We start from the raw sequence: 18,275 nt of genomic DNA on the forward strand, positions 1-18,275 counted from the left end.
ATGGATGGTTACTGGAAATTCAATCGTTAGGATAGGTCAGCAAAGACAAGCCGGCGCCATACGAGGGACAACTTATTATTATTATTTATGTAATTTAGGAATTAGGATTTAAACTAATAATAATTTCTAATAATAATTGTAAGTCTACCATTATACCCTGCAGTCACATCAGTCAATACATTAGTTAAAAACCCGTGAAGATCCGGGTCAGAATAGGTCTTCAGCAACCCATGCTTGCCGTAAAAGGAGACTATGCTTGTCGTAAAAGGCGACTAACGGGATCGGGTGGTCAGGCTCGCTGACTTGGTTGATGCATGTCATCGATCCCGATTGCGTGGATCGATGTTCATGATGTCAATCACTGGATTGTCTGGTCCAGACTCGTTAATTTACAGACCGCCGTCATATAGCTGGAATATTGCTGAGTGCGGCGTTAGATAACAAACAAACATTAGTTAAAATTTACATCGTCTGTATTTCGGCCATATTGTTCCTTGAAATTTAATATGTTTATATTTTATTTCAAAAACTCCAAAATGACCAGCAGCATATCACTGATCGATCTACATTTATAACAAGTTGGATGCTCTTCAGTCACGTGGCCACCATATTGTGGGGCACGAACCCGTCTGTGACAACATTAACACATTTACCACTAGGGCACCCCGACACCCGTAACATTTTTTAATAGTCGTGAAAACATGAATACCAGACACAATGTCATGGTTAACATACTGGCAACTTTGAATAAAATATTCATTGGAGCCTTGAGTGTATTCCGACATGGGGAAGACAATACCAGTGTCAATGTACATTATATTTGTAAATTATTGCCTACCTATGTATTGAATGCGTTGACGAAGATTTCTGAAATGGTTCATTTACAAGCAGTGCTCCAGGCTTCTTCATGTTCATCAAAGACCAATGGAGACTTGGTTTAGAATAGGTCCCCAAGACACTGTTGCCTTTAACCCTATGGAGACCCGGGTTAGAATAGGTCCCCAAGACACTGTTGCCTTTAACCCTATGGAGACCCGGGGTAGAATAGGTCCCCAAGACACTGTTGCCTTTAACCCTATGGAGACCCGGGGTAGAATAGGTCCCCAAGACACTGTTGCCTTTAACCCTATGGAGACCCGGGGTAGAATAGGTCCCCAAGACACTGTTGCCTTTAACCCTATGGAGACCCGGGGTAGAATATGTCCCTTACACATTGTTTCTCTTAAAACAGATGGGAACCAGGTTAGAATAGGTCCGTAGGACACTGTTTGCTTATTACCCATGAAGACCCGGCGTAGAATATGTCCCCAGGACACTGTTGCTTGTTAAACCATGGATGCCCGGGTTAGAATAGGTCCCTAAGACACCGTTTGCTTGTTTCCCCATGGAGATTTGGTTTAGAATAGGTCTCAAAGACACTGTTTCTTACTAAAACAGTGGACACTCGGGATTGAATAGGTCCTCGGGATACTGTTACTTGTTACCCCATGGAAACCCGGATTAGAATAGGTCACCCGGACATTATAGCTTTTTAAACCCTTGGGACCCGTGTTGAAATATGTCCCCAGGACACTGTCGCTTGTTACCCATGGAGACCCGGGTTAGAATAGGTCCCCAGGACACTGTCGCTTGTTACCCATGGAGACCCGTGTTGAAATATGTCCCCAGGACACTGTCGCTTGTTACCCATGGAGACCCCGGTTAGAATAGGTCCCCAGGACACTGTCGCTTGTTACCCATGGAGACCCGTGTTGAAATATGTCCCCAGGACACTGTCGCTTGTTACCCATGGGACCCGGGTTGAAATATGTCCCCAGGACACTGTCGCTTGTTAACCATGGGACCCGGGTTAGAATCGGTCCCAAGGACACTGTCGCTTGTTACCACTTGGAGACCCGGGTTAGAATCGGTCCCAAGGACACTGTCGCTTGTTGTATGAGGTAACTAAAATGGGTCGGGTGATATTTTATTGCAAAGATTTTAGTGAGGATGAATACAACGTTTCACTACACTCTCCATAATACTCTGGTCAAAGACACCGACTTTTTAAACGATTGCATTCAAGTTCTATATGGTTAACTTTCATGTCCTTTTATCAAATTGTAAAGGTTAAATAAATTTTGTCACGTCCTGAAATGACATTAAAAGATAATGTTCAAATGTTAAATAGTTAAAAACAACGAGATGATAATTTGTATATACCTGTCTAATATTCACTAAATTTTAGCCTAGTTTCTCTATTAATTTTTAAGTTAAACTTACTTTCATTGCATTTTATGTAAATTAGTCTCTTATAGTTCCGTATGGAGGGGCTCGATATTTTAATGTATTTAATCTTTTATATTTTCTTATCAGGTGATACTTTAATAGAATGCATATCTGTCTGGTTGGTTGCGTGTAAATGTACCCTGGCGGCGGTGTACGTTACTCATAACATCAACTTATAATTACTATACTGAAATTAATTTATATAGATTCGTTTATTTGCACAGTGAGAAATCTAGTGCTCAGTGCGAAGTAAAACAATAACCAGCCAGTTGTTTTGTAGGATGTTTATGAAACCAGATAAGACCACCTTCACAGCAGCGCATAAAATCACCTTTCAAACACCAACACTTTAACTGAATTTACAAAAAGATTCTTCCAAATAACCGAAATCAAAGTTTTCTCAAAATATTCACACGTTCATGTAACTGGCGACATTATAGAAGAGTTCGTGCGTTAATTACCTATAGCATCAACAGTCGCCAAACCTTTTCTAACAATTGCCAAATACTCTCATTATACGTTGCTATTTGTGCATGTAGATTTATTCCGCAGTCTGTCAGATTTATCCCGATTCAACATACAATTATAGAGAGAGAGCAGTAAATCATCCCTTACCAGTGTTAATATAGAGGCATATGGAGCACACTGTCAACGTAAACTCCGTAATATTCAAGGCACATAATAACGGGAACAATAGGAGCGGGCTTCCCACCTTGTGTCCATAACAAAATAGACTTTTAAAATCCAATTGTTAAACGAAAATAATCTCTTGAACAGGGCCCTGATTTTTTGTTTGTTTCTGCCTCTAGAAATATAACACATTATGAACTACGTGTAGAAATATTACATAACATTTTATAAAAAATATGAAACGTTCGTTGATATCTAAATCAACTGAAACAATTAAATATACGATGCTGATAATGAAGGGCTTATCACGTATCCTACCTTAAAGGCGCCGGCTATTCGCCATGCAGTGCTTCCCCAGTTGAACCTTGACAACCGATCCCGGGAGTCACTTATCTGTAGGCACCTGTCAACACACAGCACGTGATCAGTGTCTAACGTGTCAAAACAATATATTTTACAGGTGCTCTTGCTTCAGCAGTGGCAAACACACTGTGATATATTGGTCTCTGTACAGGCCTTAGCCTCTGTCGTAGGTTCACATTTAGTCCCAGAAAAAAAGTTGTCTTATCTAACAATATTATGTCTACACAATATAGAATAAAAAATACAAATGGAGCCCAGAACAATGCTTAATTTCAGACTTGCCTCATCTTCTAGACTTAGGTTGGACTCCTTTCTTAATTTCTCCTGGGTCTGGGAGACAGTCTACCGCTGTCGTTGTTTTTTCGTTAGTGTGACAAACGAAATATCCGTTAGTTTGCTTAGACTGAGGCTAAATCTCTGCAAATGTACATACAGCTGTACAGTAAACTACGGTTATAACGAACTCAAAGGGACCTCTTACTTTAGTTTGTTATAACCGTAGTTCGTTATAAGCATATATACAGCATAACTATAGCAAATAGTCGGGACAAAAAAATCAGTTCGTTATATCCGTCAGTTCGTTATAAGCGTGTTCGTTATAAACGTACTTTACTGTATTTTGATTGAAACAAGCAATTACATTTAAAATGAAAAGGAGCCCAAGTGAGATGACGCTGTGGGAAATCTAGACTTGCTTCATTTAGGGCTATGGCATTACAGTAGGGGCTGGGCAGCCTCCTTCTTAACCTCCCTTTATATGTAACTGCATGATTAAAATGTAACAGTTGAACTATAAACTATTAGACGAGGAACACGGACCATTGCAGCTCATTTTTTAAAGCTTTTAAGTTGAACTGTATTTCCATATTTACTATGGACGTAAGGTGAGAACGGAAAGGTTAGAAAGTATATAAAGGTGCGTTCTGTTGTACCAGGTGAGAAAGTTCTTGATCTCATGTCACACTAATGTATGCGTATGGCTCATGTCATATTAATGCAGATATAAAGGACGATGTGACAATAAAAAAAATTCGTGACCACTCGTGTCATTCCGGAACAAGCCGAAAGGTGACCCGTGCCCTTTCGTGGAATCAGTTTGGCTCCATCTTTCCATAAACGGGCAGAGCGACGAAGGTTTTGACTGGTTGGATACCCGCCTTTGTACAGGATACAATTTGTAAGTATACACATTTGCCTTTTAAAGTCGCTTGTGGGGGACATTTCTAGTTGTCCGATGCAATTGCCGTCTTTGACTTTACCAAAGGTTACCGTGATCTCTTGTCAGGTGAACAATTGACTTGCCTTTGCATGTGTTTGTGACGGGTGCCAACGGTAGGGGAGGATGCGCTCACCTTTTTACGAACACCTGGTGTCTTCTCTATTTGTATTTACATAAATATAGAGGGAATCGCATGATGGACTCTGCTCTTATCAGATATTTGTTCTGAATATGGAAATGGATTTATTATGTGGTTTTGCAGGTTAGGGAAAGGGGTGAGTGGTGAGGAGTTGGTCACGTTTATAAGTGATATAGTGAGTGAGTGAGTTTGATTTAACGCCGCTTTTAGCAATATTCCAGCAATATCACGGCGGGGGACACCCAAAATGGGCTTCACACCTTGTACCCATGTCGGGAATCGAACCCGGGTCTTCTGCATGACGAGCGAACGCTTTAACCACTAGGCTACCCGACCGCCCATCAGTAGTATAGGTCGTTTCGGGGAACAGAGCCAGTAATTGAATGTTTGTGATTTTTGTTAAAGATGACTTTGTAAGGCAAAAAACTCAAGGTGTACTATTCTTTTAGAAATGTGATTTCGTTAATAAATACAATGCAAATTTAACAAAGTTGATCCGTCACCACTGATTGTATTGATACGCCGCCATTGTTTTGATTCGCCGCTGATTGCATACAGCCAATTGTCAGTGACACTTAACACTGAGTGAGATTTCTCAGTTCGCGTTACACGTCGCTAATAAGTGATAAATGGGCTTGTCGGTGATCAGGTATCAGTTCGCTGTATCCGTTAGTTCGCTATAGAGAGTTCGTTATATACGTAAATTTTATATGATATTATATAGGAGATAAATCGGGGATTTTTTAACAGTTCGTTGTATCCGTTTGTTCGCTATATCCGTGTTCGTTATATCCGTGTTCTACTGTAGACCTCTTCTTATACGTGTCTCGCATTCATTCTCAACCTATGTCGGATCCCTGTAGACATTTGTGTCTTCTAAAAATGGTCCCCAAGATCTTGCGATCGGTAGGCGCCCTCGCAAAGTTTGACACCCTTGCTCCACAGAAGCACCCAAACAAGTACACTGGATAACGTTCACACAGTCCCGTACACGTACAGCATTAATTGCAAACTTGTCAGCAAACCTGACAAGGAGACATTTATAAAACACTATGAAAACTGTTTAGGTGGCCGGATGCTAATTGATGCTATGAAGCTGAAGTCGATAGTGTTTCATGGTGAAGCCACAGTTTTTAAGCGATATCCAAGTGGGTGGATATCTTCTTTTGGGTGGAGGAAGTTTGATTTAACGCCGCTTTAAACACTATTTCACGGTGTTTGTTTGTCTGTTTTTGTTTAACGCCGCACTCAGCAATATTTCAGCTATATGCCGGCGATCTGTTGAATAATCGAGTCAATCCAGCGATTGATATCATGAACATCGATATGCGCAATTGGGATTCGATGAGGTGCATCAACCACGTCAGTGAGCCTGACCACCCGACCCGTTAGTCGCCTCTTACGACAAGCGTAGTTGCCTCTTACGACAAGCATAGTTGCCTCTTACGACAGGCATAGTCGCCTCTTACGACAAGCATAGTTGCCTCTTACGACAGGCATAGTCGCCTCTTACGACAGGCATAGTCGCCTCTTACGACAAGCAGAGTCGCCTCTTACGACAAGCATAGTCGCCTCTTACGACAGGCATAGTCGCCTCTTACGACAAGCATAGTTGCCTCTTACGACAAACATAGTTAGTTGCCTCTTACGACAAGCATAGTTGCCTCTTACGACAAGCATAGTCGCCTCTTACGACAAGCATAGTTGCCTCTTACGACAGGCATAGTTGCCTCTTACGACAAGCATAGTTGCCTTTTACGACAAGCATAGTCGCCTCTTACGACAAGCATAGTTGCGACAAGCATAGTTGCCTCTTACGACAAGCATAGCTGCCTCTTACGACAAGCATAGTTGCCTCTTACGACAAGCATAGTCGCCTCTTACGACAGGCATAGTCATAGTCGCCTCTTTCGACAAGCATAGTTGCCTCTTACGACAAGCATAGTTGCCTCTTACGACAAGCATAGTTGCCTCTTACGACAAGCATAGTTGCCTCTTACGACAAGCATAGTCGCCTCTTACGACAAGCATAGTCGCCTCTTACGACAAGCATAGTTGCCTCTTACGACAAGCATAGTTGCCTCTTACGACAAGCATAGCTGCCTCTTACGACAAGCATAGTCGCCTCTTACGACAAGCATAGTTGCCTCTAACGACAGGCATAGTCGCCTCTTACGACAAGCATAGTCGCCTCTTACGACAAGCATAGTCGCCTCTTACGACAAGCATAGTCGCCTCTTACGACAAGCATAGTTGCATATAACGACAGGCATAGTCTCGTGTTGCAGCTGGCATGGGGTTGCTGAAGACCTATTCTAACCCGGATGTTCACAGGTCCTATCCCACGGTGAGTCAACTTTTTGCACTCAAGGAGGAAAGCCTAAAGCAATAAAAATCGTTGACGTCTTGTACATGGCGTTCTTCTTTATAGTATATGCCGTCTCATATATACTCATACGATTATTCATTCAGAACCAGCCCTGGTGAAGCGTGATTGCATTTACAGGCCGAATAAAATGTCATGAACAAATGTCTCCATAGAACAAAGAGTAATAACACCTCTACTGCTTGCATTGAGACTTACGGTTTGACCACAACATCCTATGCCTGTCGTAAGTTAATTAACGGACCGGATGGTCAGGTACGGTGATTTGGTTGACCTTGTGTCTGTTTAAAGCCTCACTCTGCAATATTCCAGCTAAAAATTATATAAACATAATCAGGGAGAACCTCGGATTAGAACAAGGGTTATAGGAACAATATATCATTGTTAATAATTCCAAGAATACTACCTCTTTTATATCATTGCCATCAATCCTGTATTTTGGCTGCAATAACACAAAACTAATCTTCAGAATTCTTCTTCATTGTCAACTAAACAGGACTAGTTGTCAAGAAAATAGAACCGCCAATCAGCATCCAGCTCCTGAGTTTGTCCTTTCTTTCCCAAAGGTCTATCTATATCTAGAGACAGAAGAACTCTAAGGAGGGTGGACGTACGTCTGATATAATAAAGGTACAGTGAAGTATTTTTAGGATTATTAATATTGTTGTCTAATGTTTCTATAATTTTTACGACCGCCTCCGTGGTCTAGTGGTAGAGCGTCCGCCCGGAGAGCGGAAGGTCCGGGGTTCCATCCCCGGCCGCGTCATACCAAAAGACGTTAAAAGATGGTTACCCTGTCTGGCGCTCGGCATTAAGGGGCTAAAACAAGGCCTGGTCGGCTCGGAGTCAGTATACTTTGTCTGAGTGGGGTATTCATGTTAAACTGCGGCATGGTATCTCAGTGAGCTAGCACTATAAATACTAGTACAAACAGCCACATAAACACAAACACACACACGTACATGCACGTCGCTATAATTTATAAGTGCAATAATCTTGGACGCGATGTTAAGCCCCATTTCACCTCGCCTATACTTTTTACGAATCTTCCATCTCTGTTACATCACTGACACTATCTAACAGCGGGTAAGGCAGTATCCCAGTGAAGTTGACAGTCGGATACTATTCTCGTGATTTCATCCTATAATAGTTGTCTCCATACCTGAGGGTGAAAAATCACGCTCCGAGAGGACTTGGAGACTCCATGTGCAAAACTACAAACGTAGTATATTCACTTGAACTACCGTCATATTTGTTATGCGTATAAATGACGCCATAGATGTTCTCAAACCATCTCTCTTATCGTCTTTTCCGTTTCTGACGTCACTTCCGGTCATGTTTAACCGTCCGATTTTGATGTCACTCTCCTGTCTATGGCGTCACTTCCAGTGACTTCCGGTTATGAAGACACTTCAGGCAGATGCGGACAATGGGGGCAGTCACAGTTCCCGAGAATATTGCCATATTTCTAGGCAGTTTACGTGTAGATTCTTTTCGGAAGCGTTCCAAAGACCTTAAACATTGACTGTCCATATGGACTCCTACCAGGGACCCATTCACTGCTAGTTGATCAGAAGCATATTACGAATAAAGTCGCTTGTCAAAGGTGTAACATGTGTTCAATGTGTTCAATGACCTTTTCATTACAGAACTAGGCCACGTGGCCGACCACAGCAAACGCCAGCGATAAAGCAGGTGATTTGCACCAATATCCATTGCGTGCTTGGGAAGTCGGGTAGCTTAGTGGTTAAAGCGTTCGCTCGTCACGCCGAAGACCCGGGTTCGATTCCCGACATGGGCACACCCATTTCTGGTGTCCCCCGCCGTGATATTGCTGGAATGTTGCTAAAAGTGGCGTAAAACCAAACTCACTCACTCACCCATTGCGTGCTCACGTGCTGAGGTCAAGGTGACTTGGTGTTAGGCGTACAGACAAATCTGAAGAAAATCCTCATCAAGTACTTATTTAGTGAAAGCAGGGGAAGACGGCCATCAGTTTTTTTAAAGAGAGACGGAAGCCTGGTTAAGAATTCAACGTGAGCAACTCGGCCACGAGACAGGGATCTGAGGCAATAAGCTCTGCGTTCTTAAAGTGTGGGCACGGGTGGCCCAGTCGTCTGAGGTGCTGCAATTCGCTGTGCAGAGTTGCGTCCCTTGGGTACGCCAGAAACCTATCGTTGCCCAGATTATGTCTCTAGGTTTGTCAGCACCATGCCCATGCCTGTGGGTTTCACCGAAGTGGTAAACGTCTGAGACCTGCATCACTTCGGGCTTTCCACCCACATTAAGCTGACACGCCGTGATATTACTGGAATACTGTTCAAAGCGACGTTAAGGCTTTAAAGCAAATAATTTTCCTGATGCCGATTTCTGTGATATAGAGCTTGCTAGACTTGCTTTTATATAAATCTAGATTTTGTTTTCATAAAAAAACAAAAACATATTTATACGCAATCGTCATACAGCTGGAATATTGCTGAGTGCAGCGTTAAACAATAAACAAACAAACATACCTTAAACATAGCGAGGTACGCTTCATGGAAACAGTTCTTGCAGATGACAACACAAAGTCCGAGGCTCTTTTTTCTGCTAAACCACCCTAGCCATTCATTCCGACCAACCAGCCTAATGATGAGGAGACAAGGGGGAATAACACCGTAGTCAGCAACATTGCAGCATGTCACGACGTCCTGTACACTGTAGTAATCTGATCAGGAATAAACAAAACAGCGGTCGGTGACATCCAGGTCAGCGCATGAGCCTGGTAAATGATCCGCCGATTGCGAACGGCTTCATATAGCAGCATATGTACATTGGCAGCACAAACGAAAAGAAAGGCATCGTGCAGATATACTATTTAAAGTTGTATAAGAACATGACCCCATTAGGTCGGAACTTGAAATCAGGACAAGAGTTGTTATTTGGATGTAATGGTCGCGGATGCGGAGGTACTGGTGGACTGCAGAAAGTGAGCTGAACTCCTGTTAGGGAACCCAATGCAGCAACCGCTGCCCTTCAAATACCGTTGCCAAGCAACCCATGTTGCTATGCAACTAGCGCTGCCGGGTTAGTGCTATTGACAAATTTTGGGCTGTAGAGCGGACACTAAGCCATCCGGAGTGAAGCAGAATGGATAAAATTGGTTCCTGCTGTAGGCGGGCAACCCTACCCTCTATGATATATAATTTGGGATGTATCAAGATGCCAAATGTAACTTGTAAGCAGTCCACCAGCACTCCGCCACCAGCATCGAGTTGCTTCCCCACTCCCACGCTTCACCATTCGTGCTCATGTACATCCATGTGTTATCCTGTAGGGAAATATTTCCTCCAAGCATACTGCGGACGTGGAGCTGCGAAAGTTTTTTACAAAGATGTCACGTCCGGCTGGTTATAAATGAACCTACCGTGAAGATCCGGGGTAGAATAGGTCTTCGGCAGCCCAGGCTTGCCGTAATCACAACTATGTTTGTCGTAAAAGGCGACTAACGGGATCGGGTGGTCAGGTGCGCTGACATGGTTGAAGGCAGGGTGGGGACCCCCCCCCCCCCCCCCCCCCCCCCCCCAAATATATGCACATTTACATTTACAATATGCATACAGATTTCACTAATTTACAAGCATAAAGAAATACAAAGTAAGAAGTTCAATCATTAAGAACAAAACCTTATCGTCTAGCACAGTTTGCGCACTGACGTCACACAATAAAAGTTCTATTATATAATTAAGAGTTACAGCTTGACCTGTCCGTCCTTTGTAAGGGTGTGCGTAATTTGAATTAAGGATTGCTGAATGACGCCCCAAGCGACAGGCCATCTGTCATGCAGATGTCAGCTTCGTTACAGATAGATAAGCATAAATATCAATCAGGTAAAGTCAATTTATTCATGTCCATTCCAATGAAATTGTGTAATAAGTATTGCTTATATTGTCCAATCAGAATGTAGTGCGTTCTTCAGTAAATGCATTCACTGTCATGTACAAAACTATATAATTGTACTGTGTTTAGAGAGAACAGATACGTCCGGCCAGGTACTGGACACACGTGACACGACTTCGGACTCCCGTCACACTCTTGGTCGACGCCTACCAGTGTCTGCAATAAAGGCTCTAAATACCATAAGACTTATGTCCGATCCCATATGGTCAGAGGTGGGCACGGGTGGACCAGTCGTCTAAGGCGCCTCAATTCGCTGTGCAGAGTTACGTCCCTTGGGCACGCCAGAAACCTATGATTGTGGGTTCGAATCCCTGTTCGCCCCGATTATGTTTCTAGATTTCTCAGCACCATACCCGTCCTCGTTGGTTTCACCGAAGTGGTAAACGTGTAAGACCTGCATCACTTCGGGCTTTCCTCCCACATTAAGCTGACACACCGCGATATAACTGGAATGCTGTTAAAATCGGCGTTAAACATCAACTCACTCACTCACCCCATATGGTCAGTCGGTGACCTTGTTACGCCATTACTTCCTTAAATACACTTAGGATAAGTAGGTGGCATAAGTAACACTATGGATCAAAGAACGTTGAAATACCAACCATATACGGTACTCGGTGCAAATCCGGTTGTTGTTGTTTGTTTATTGTTTTACGCCACACTCAGCAATATTTCAGCTATATGACGGCGGTCTGTAAATAATCAAGTCTGGACCAGACAATCCAGTGATTGATATGAGCATCGATCCATGGAATTGGGATCGATGACATGCATCAACCAAGTCAGCGAGCCTGACCACCCGATCCCGTTACGACAAGCATAGTCGCCTATTACGGCAAGCATGGGTTGCTGAAGAGCTATTCTACCCCGGCTCTTCAATAAAATATGAAACAGGTATTTGACCATATGACCAGGAAGCTAATATTTATAGTAAGTACATTTACTTTTTTTTCAATCAAAGTATGCAGGAGCTTGTAAATTAAATATTAAATGTGAATCACAAAATGCAGAGTTGCATTTCCTGTAAGTGTGGCAAAGAATCTTGGGCATAAATACCAGCAGTCAGTCCCACATTCAATTTAGCAGTGTCAAATTGACATATAACACTGGAACAGCATATTTATCTCCTTCATATGTCAAGACATATGGCTATTCATATCTCTCACAGTAAAACCCATATAGAAGCAAAACATTCAAGAATCCCTGGACAAGTTAGTGTTGACACCAGATGGTGTTGAAATTTGTCAGCACATCTTACTTTGATGCCAATTCACATATATCTAAAAGCAACAAACTAAACTTTGTCACACATAACATGAAACGTTAAAGCATTTCGATTTTTATTTTGCACAATTTATATATAATTGACTCTTGGCTACAATACACACATATGAAACGTTTATAAATAAATGTATTGTTTGGACAAATGACCCATAGAATACTACAGGTCTGTCATGACTCAATAATATGGTGTACAATAACACAATGTTAACTGGACAGTGTGATGTCACGACTGGACGGACAAGGCTGGACATATGGAATGAAACCTTGATTGGACATTGTGGTTGTATCACATTTTGTTTGGACGGTACTGAAGTCTTTCAATGAAGATTGATGGTGGCACAAGCCAGAATTGAAGCCAGAGACAGAAAAGAACATCACAACCAAAGACAGAGACCTTGTCCATATAATGAGTTCTCCACATCGTTTGCAGCTCCATACAATCCTTTGAACCTGTAGTGAGCTGCTTTATGTATATGTGACACAATAAAAGGCTTCTGTCATCATTTATGGACCAAAGCAGGAAGAATCAAAAACATGAAATGTTTTTGACATATCTGGGCTAATAATGACACAATGCAAATCACATTTGAGAACAGTGGTGTAAAGATATTAATCTTAGCAAATGAAACATTTCTATCCTATACAAGCGCCATCTTATACAAATGAACGGCTAAGACCTGCATCACTTTGGGCTTTCTTCATACATTATCCTGACATGCGGTGATATAACTCAAATACTGTTGAAAGCAGCCTAAAAATCAACTCACTCATGTTTCAACACAGCCTTATAATGATATCACTGTATCATAGCAACACATTCTACAGTTCACATTGACAAATCTTCCCACCACTATTGGACCGCAGGTATTTACAATATTATGGAATATATATATCTGAAAACAATAACAAACCAACATTGATACACAACAGATCATTTCAATGGTATGCAAGTACCACAGAGACTGTATTAATGGATGGCTCCATGTAAGTACAGAGGTATAAAGAAGTCAATGATGCACAGCTGCTAGGATGATGTGGAATCGGTGCAATTTTCACGTTTTCACTATTGTGAAGATAAGAAAAGAAAAGAAAAAACAGTTTTGGTGGAGATGCACATTTTGGCATGTTACAAAATGCTTCAAAAATCAGATTCAACAAAAGTTTCAATACATGTTCAACTTTCCAAAGTCAACTTTCCCTTTATGTCGTGTAATATTTCATCAGCTCCAGCCTTTGGTGTCTACTGAAACTCTTGTGGTACAATCAAGCATGGTCTTTCGACAAGGATTTCAACGAGCCCCATACAACTCTTGCTTAAATGGTGTTTGATCAGGTTTACAACATACAAGGCCTCAGCAAAGCTCTCTGGTACATTTCAGGTACATTGCCAAAAGTGACGTATCAGTGATCAAAATTAAAATTCCATTTTGATTTGTTCCTGTATTTTTTCAGGTGAACGTGAGACCTGCCTTTGCATGTGTTTGTGATGGGTGCCACCTGTGGAACAGGATATGCTCATCTCTTCACTAACACCTGGTATCATCACTATTTGATATTGATTCATAAACACATGCTTATGATGTAGGTGGAATCGTACAGTGGACTCTGCTTTTAGTAGAGATTTCTTATGATCATGGAAATGGATTGTGTTGCTTTTATTTATGTGCATAAGAAACAGATTTATACCATGGTTTCTCAAATCTACTTCTTGCAGACAGGCATAACTGTTATTGCTTTGTATGAACATTTGGCAAATTTTCTTCTCTTTTTTCTTCAAAACGAATTGGATGCTTATGCTTGTTACTTTTTAACCTTAAGAGTAAAAGCAGTACCTACTGAAACATTTTTCAGTGTTATTTATTATACCCATTCTGGAGTTTACTGGTATGCATGAATCAAACAAGAAATATATCTAGAAAACATATTGAAAGCAGACTCTGAGAAAACAAACAAAGATCATCAAATCACAAACAACAAAAGCTAAACAACAGCATCATGGTCATAACAAAACCACAATTGATGTGTACCGCTAAATCAGACCATGTATACAATGGAACACTGTTAGCTTAGGTTGTAAGTCCTCCAGGGCATCAAATATATCAAGGGTAGACAGAAACAAGAGGATCAACATTATTGACATCCTCTATCATCCAGGGTATAATGTTAGGATAAGTACCTTGGTCTCAATAACCAACATAGCTTTTTGAATTCACAAACTCCACGTCTGTTACCACTAAATTATAACCTCTTACAAGCTTGAAATCTACAACCGGTAAAGACCCATCTTCTGAAAGTGAGTTCAGCATAGATCCTCATTCAAAATTGTGTCCTTGTCCAATCGAGCCCCTGATATATTTAATTCAATTAGAAAAATGTCATGGATGAACCTTAGCTTGAAAAGCCAAGCTGGTATTAACCATTGAAAAAGATCCTACTTAAACAAAGGCATATTTGTTTCTGAAGTCAAGATGTTAGGACTTAATCTTGCCATATCATTATCATGCAAATGAGTGTACTTTAGTCTAAAGGCCTAATCCTGAAATGCATCTGTCTGTCAATGTTCTGCCAGACCTGTTACGCTACAATGTTATATGATAGTCTCTGCCAGAGAATTTTGACCATCTGCCGAAAGTGATTTCACTGGACATAAAAGACAAAATAGGGATAAAAATCATATGAATGGATTGCTGAAAACCAATGACACCAGGTGTTCGTGAAAAGTTTTTGTTTGGATGGTTAATTGATTAACGCCGCACTCAGCAATATTCCAGCTATATGACGGCGGTCTGTAAATAATCGAGTCTGGACCAGACAATCCAGTGACTGATATCATGAGCATCGATCCACTCAACTGGGATCGATGACATGGATCAAACAAGTCAGCGTGCCTGACCACCCGATCCCGTTTGTCGCCTTTTACGACAAGCATAGTCACCTTTTACGGCAAGCATTGTCGCCTTTTATGGCAAGGGTACATGTAATGTGGGTGTCACTGTGTATCTGTCACAACGCTTCCAGTATCATGACCAGGAATGATCACATCAACACAGCATCTTAACAGCGTAACTTCACACACATTAATCATAATCCTGAAACATAGAATATATTAAATCCACACTTCTAAAGAAACTTGTAATGTACAACTGCTGATGCATATTCAGCTATAATCCCAGGAAGTAGATATGTCTTCACAGGCTCAGCCTTCTCAGGTTCAAGTCATATATTATGACATCCACAGAACAAGAACTCAGACACGCTTTGTTGGACATGTGACTGATGTAACACATGGGGTGCGTAGCAAAGCGCAAAGCCCTAACAGTGCATTACCTTTCAGCCGATTGAAAGCGAAACAATCGCTGGCCGAGGTGGCTTTGTTCTCAAACCAAAATGGCGGCTGAGTTTGACAGCGGAACAAGAAGTTCTTGACTGGATCAACGGGAAATGTGCAAAGGCAGCTAACATCCTCAGTCTGCTCCACATCTACAAAGTAGTCATAAATTTCAACAGCTCGTCATCGAGCCTCTTCTATTAACTTCCTCATTAGAGCAAGGCAACCAAGCGGTAGTGGCGCCGCATTTTGGAAGAGTGCGCAAGCGCTTCCAACTGTTGCAGACCCCGGGATGAACAATTAATTTGCTTTCTCTAAGCGATTCGTGGCTTGCTTCGCGCACATGGTTTTGAAAGGAGAAAAATGATGCATGTCTTTCATATTTGATTGGCATATTTGAGTGTCAAATAACCCACAAGTTACTGTAACCAATACATCAATCATAGAGTTGTCACAGGAATATAGGAAGATATAAAAAGTCAAGGTAATAAAAAAACATTTTACAGAAAATCAAGCTGTTAAACTATTTGACAATGTGAACTGTTTTGTAATACATAACTTTTTTTTATAGATTGCAAGTGACAATACATGTTATACAACACTATCAGCAGGAATAAAGACTTGTGAAGAGAAGCCACTTAGGTATCAACAATACAGGACGAAGCAGCTCATAGACACAGATTTTATACAGCATACAATACATATTGTGACAGATATGCAAATAAAAAACCTGACCCCCCCCCCCCCCCCCCCTACGAAAACACGACCTGTATTAGCAGTCAAGTCAATATGAGTTTAAAGTAAAGTTACCCTATCTTTGAAACATAAGCGAACAAAAAACGTTATTCGTTCGATATTCTTTCAATAGAAGTCACACAATTTACAGAACTACTATTGCAGAATGTGTTTGATATATGTACATCAACAATTTGAAGCAAAATCACAAAAAAGCTTGCTAAACTGTAACAATTTTCGATCCTCAGAAGGATCCCAATGATCTGTGACCAAATACCAATGTAGTTTTTATGCGTATCCCATACCATTTACCTGCAATATTTAACAACATTGAACAATATGGTTATACATATAATATGTAAATATGTTGACCTCCATAACGCTGCTATCAACGTATGTCTAAGTATCAAATAGATTCTGTTCAAAAGCATAATACTCTTTTCACTTCCAACAATGGATTTTTTTTAAAAATCCTTAATTAGAATTCATATCTGCCTAACTTCCGACATCGGAAGAGATTTTCATTCTCTTTTCACTTCCTACAATGGAATACTTCTGTAGAATTCATATATTCCTAATTTCCATTAATAGAAGAGATTTTTATACTCCTTCACTGGAATCAAGATGGATTTGAATTCTTGTGATTGTTTCCCAGAAGTAAGAAGGAATTTATCTCACTTCCAAAAATGGAAGAGATGTTTATTCTCCTGGGAATCAAGATGGATTGGAATTCCTGTGATCACATTTTCCAGGCAGCAGAAGAAATCTTCCTGCCTTGATATCACATGAGACATGGGTGTTGTCGGGGATGTCGACAGCAACACTTTCCATGATGACTCGTTCAACAGATAGGTGGGTGTCTTCTAAGCATTATCTGTGGAAATGATAACAGACAATATAACCCATGACAGTTTGACATCTAAGATCAGGTAGAAAAGTCAAATCTGGTAAGCATAAAGAAGTGTGGATGTTCAACTGAGCGATTGTACTGCATACTCCTAAATTTACTAAATATCATGTAACAAATGTTATATTTGGGATAACACTTTCTAAGTCAAGTACCATGCTTGCCGTAAAAGGCGACTAACGGGATCGGGTGGTCAGGCTCACTACTTGGATGATGCATGTCATCATATCCCAATTGCGTAAGACCCGTGAAGATTCCGGGGTAGAATAGGTCTTCAGCAACCCATGCTTGCCGTAAAAGGTGACTATGCTTGTCGTAAAAGGCGACTAACGGCATTGGGTGGTCAGGCTCGCTGACTTGGTTGATGCATGTCATCGATCCCAATTGCGTGGATCGATGCCATGATATTAATCACTGGATTGTCTGGTCCAGACTCGATTATTTACAGACCGCCGTCAGATAGCTGGAATATTGCTGAGTGCGGCGTTAAACAACAAACCAACAAACCAAACCAATTGCGTGATTGGTGCTCATGATATTAATCACTGGATTGTCTGGTCTAGACTCGATTATTTACAGACCGCCATCATAAAGCTGGAATATTGCTGAGTGTGGCGTTAAACAACAAACCAACCAACTAGAAAAGTACATATTCTAGAACTTATTTGGGTTGAGTCACATCCGGGATTCGAACCCACACTGCCAGAGTGAGGCACCTAATAGTCAGCATACAAAGTCAGCGATCTAACCCACTCAGCCACTGAGGCTTCCACAAAAATGAATGTCCGACAACTGGACAAATATCATGGCATAAATCAATCCAAGATCAGTGAATACTTTCAAGATATGTAAATATGATCCTAATGTGAACCCATATTCTTATATTGGGTGAGAGAATGTTGTTTAATACCGCAGCTAGTAATGTTCCCACTATATCATGGCAGTCTGGACCAGAGGAACCAGTTGTTATTATGCCCAATGCAAAAAGTCATGAAATGGAATCACCCAAGTCATGCAGTAGCCAAGTGTTTGCCTGATCCAATGTTGTCACCTCTGAAGACAAGCAAATGTGTTCTG

The 18,275-nt window shown here is 41.2% G+C and overlaps 2 protein-coding genes across 5 annotated transcripts in view; both read right to left on the reverse strand.

The window, feature by feature from the left end:
* LOC124113219 (tryptophan 2,3-dioxygenase-like) overlaps positions 1–9,700 on the reverse strand; it is a 48,269-nt gene extending 38,569 nt beyond the window's left edge. The window contains exons 1-2 of the mRNA XM_048387990.1: positions 9,519–9,700; positions 3,217–3,301 (exon numbers count right to left, since the gene is read on the reverse strand). The gene's annotated coding sequence lies outside the window, so the exon portion shown is untranslated. The remainder of the gene's footprint in view (positions 1–3,216; positions 3,302–9,518) is intronic.
* A 6,602-nt stretch (positions 9,701–16,302) lies between these two features.
* LOC124113221 (serine/threonine-protein kinase Nek1-like) overlaps positions 16,303–18,275 on the reverse strand; it is a 94,295-nt gene continuing 92,322 nt past the window's right edge. For all 4 annotated transcript variants that reach the window (XM_046473504.2, XM_046473506.2, XM_046473505.2 and 1 more), the window contains one exon: positions 16,303–17,165. In XM_046473504.2, coding sequence (XP_046329460.2) covers positions 17,155–17,165 — 11 coding nt within the window. In that variant the 3' untranslated portion in view covers positions 16,303–17,154. The remainder of the gene's footprint in view (positions 17,166–18,275) is intronic.

The sequence above is a fragment of the Haliotis rufescens genome, unplaced genomic scaffold (genome assembly GCF_023055435.1).
Source record: "Haliotis rufescens isolate VD_foot unplaced genomic scaffold, xgHalRufe1.0.p SCAF_7, whole genome shotgun sequence".
Classification (NCBI taxonomy): Eukaryota; Metazoa; Mollusca; class Gastropoda; order Lepetellida; family Haliotidae; genus Haliotis; species Haliotis rufescens.